General features: G+C 38.3%; 1 protein-coding gene across 1 annotated transcript in view; it reads left to right on the top strand.

Annotated features, from left to right (window-relative positions):
* LOC106531458 (protein cordon-bleu) overlaps window positions 1–1,777 on the top strand; it is a 44,282-nt gene that overhangs the window by 24,158 nt on the left and 18,347 nt on the right. Inside the window, exon 5 of the mRNA XM_014027332.1 lies at window positions 1,671–1,712. Coding sequence (XP_013882786.1) covers window positions 1,671–1,712 — 42 coding nt within the window. The remainder of the gene's footprint in view (window positions 1–1,670; window positions 1,713–1,777) is intronic.

The raw sequence follows: 1,777 nt of genomic DNA, 5'->3' as shown, positions 1-1,777 counted from the left end.
AGAGGCAGGTTCAGATATAAACACTGAACTAAACAAACCGATCAGATAATTATTTAATCGGCTCTGATTAAACAACAACTTCAGATTCAACATGCGAAAACTTGCATTCATGCTAGCTCTGTAAACAAACAAGCCGGCTGATGAGACGTCACGTCTTTTACTGCTCATGCGTGTCACATCAGTGTTGTGTTGCGTTCACACAAGGGTCTGATGCAGGTCACATTTAAAATGTAATGTGAACGTTCACACAAAAAGATTAGATTTTTCCAAAAAATCAGAATTGAGCATTAAGACCTGCAGTGTGAACGTAGCCAAAAAAATGTTAAAACCTCATCAAAGAAACATAAGAAATCTTGTAGAAGAAGCTAAACAAAAGTAACACAAACTGAAATGAGCAGAACACAAACTAAAATCTATAGAGAACTATGAGTGAAACTAGAGAAAGAGATGATGAGGGCCACACCCTTGTTCTGGTTCTTTTCMATGTCCTGGTCAGGGTTACTCAGATCTGAAACTTGTCATTATTTTGACTGAGAGGGGCAAAGATCAAAGTGTGATTTTGTCTCCAGTAATCCTGGCAGAGACATGTCATGTCCAGCATGTCGATCAGGAGATCAAAGGCACATCAAATAAGACGGTCAATTTCAGGGGGAAGAAAGTAGCCTGTATTATTTGTCATGACTCCTGTTTTACTTGACTTATCAACACAATTTAAAAACTGCTGTAACGTTTGAAGTCTGTAACTTTTCTCAGAGAGGACATGTAGAGTGATTTAAATCAGTCCAATGAATCAATAGCTGTGTTTCCATCAACGTTTTTAATGTACACTGCTCAAAAAAATAAAGGGAACACTTGAACAACGCACGCTAACTCCCGATCTTAATCAATGAAATATTTGCATTGAGTACTTTGTTCTGTACAGAGTTGAATGTGCTTCACAAAAGTTTGATTTACTTGGACTTAGCGTGCGTTGTTTAATTGTTCCCTTTATTTTTTTGAGCAGTGTATATTTTGAAGTATCACATCAGAAAAGGTGAATGGAAACTACACGATTTGAAAAAAACTTCCTGTTTCGCAAAAGTTGATACGGTCTCTTGAGGTGGTTTTGGGTTTTTGTAAAAGAGTTAATGTGTAAAAGGAGAGATGGAAACACATTTACCCAATAAGTTCTGACATAGAGAACATTTACCTCACATGTTGATCAGTTGTTCTCACTGTCTGAACGGTACCGGTACCAGAGCCACTGGTAGCTGGACCCTCCTCCTGCTGTCAGTGTCTTCTCAGTTATTCCTGTAACGTGAAGAGAATCACATTTCTTTCTCTACGTCTCCAGACAGCAGTAACATCACCAAAACTAGTTATGACAGAATAATTACAACTTTCATGATAGTAGCAACATGTTCCTGATAACTTCTCTCCATTAACCTGAGATGTGTATCCCTGTGAGTTTGCAACTTTTACTTCCTGTTTACTACACACATGCGTCTGATGTAATTACACTTTGTGTAGCCTGGTTGATTCGCTTCAAGTCAGTTGATGGAAATACGTCTGATTCGCATTTTTTCTTTTTTGCAAATTTTAAAAAATTGCTCAAAATTTGAATTAAAATTGGATGAAAACATGTCTAACTCAAGGACTCCAGAAGGTTAATGTTTGTTTTTCCCCGACAGCTGTCACATCCACTGAGGTCACCTCCCCTTCTCCACTACAAGGTAACACACACACACACACACACACACACACACACACACACACACACACACACACACACACACAC

The sequence above is a fragment of the Austrofundulus limnaeus genome, unplaced genomic scaffold (genome assembly GCF_001266775.1).
Source record: "Austrofundulus limnaeus strain Quisiro unplaced genomic scaffold, Austrofundulus_limnaeus-1.0 Scaffold636, whole genome shotgun sequence".
Classification (NCBI taxonomy): domain Eukaryota; kingdom Metazoa; phylum Chordata; class Actinopteri; order Cyprinodontiformes; family Rivulidae; genus Austrofundulus; species Austrofundulus limnaeus.
The sequence above is the reverse complement of the archived record's forward strand: the minus strand, read 5'-3'. Positions and strand labels throughout refer to the sequence as shown.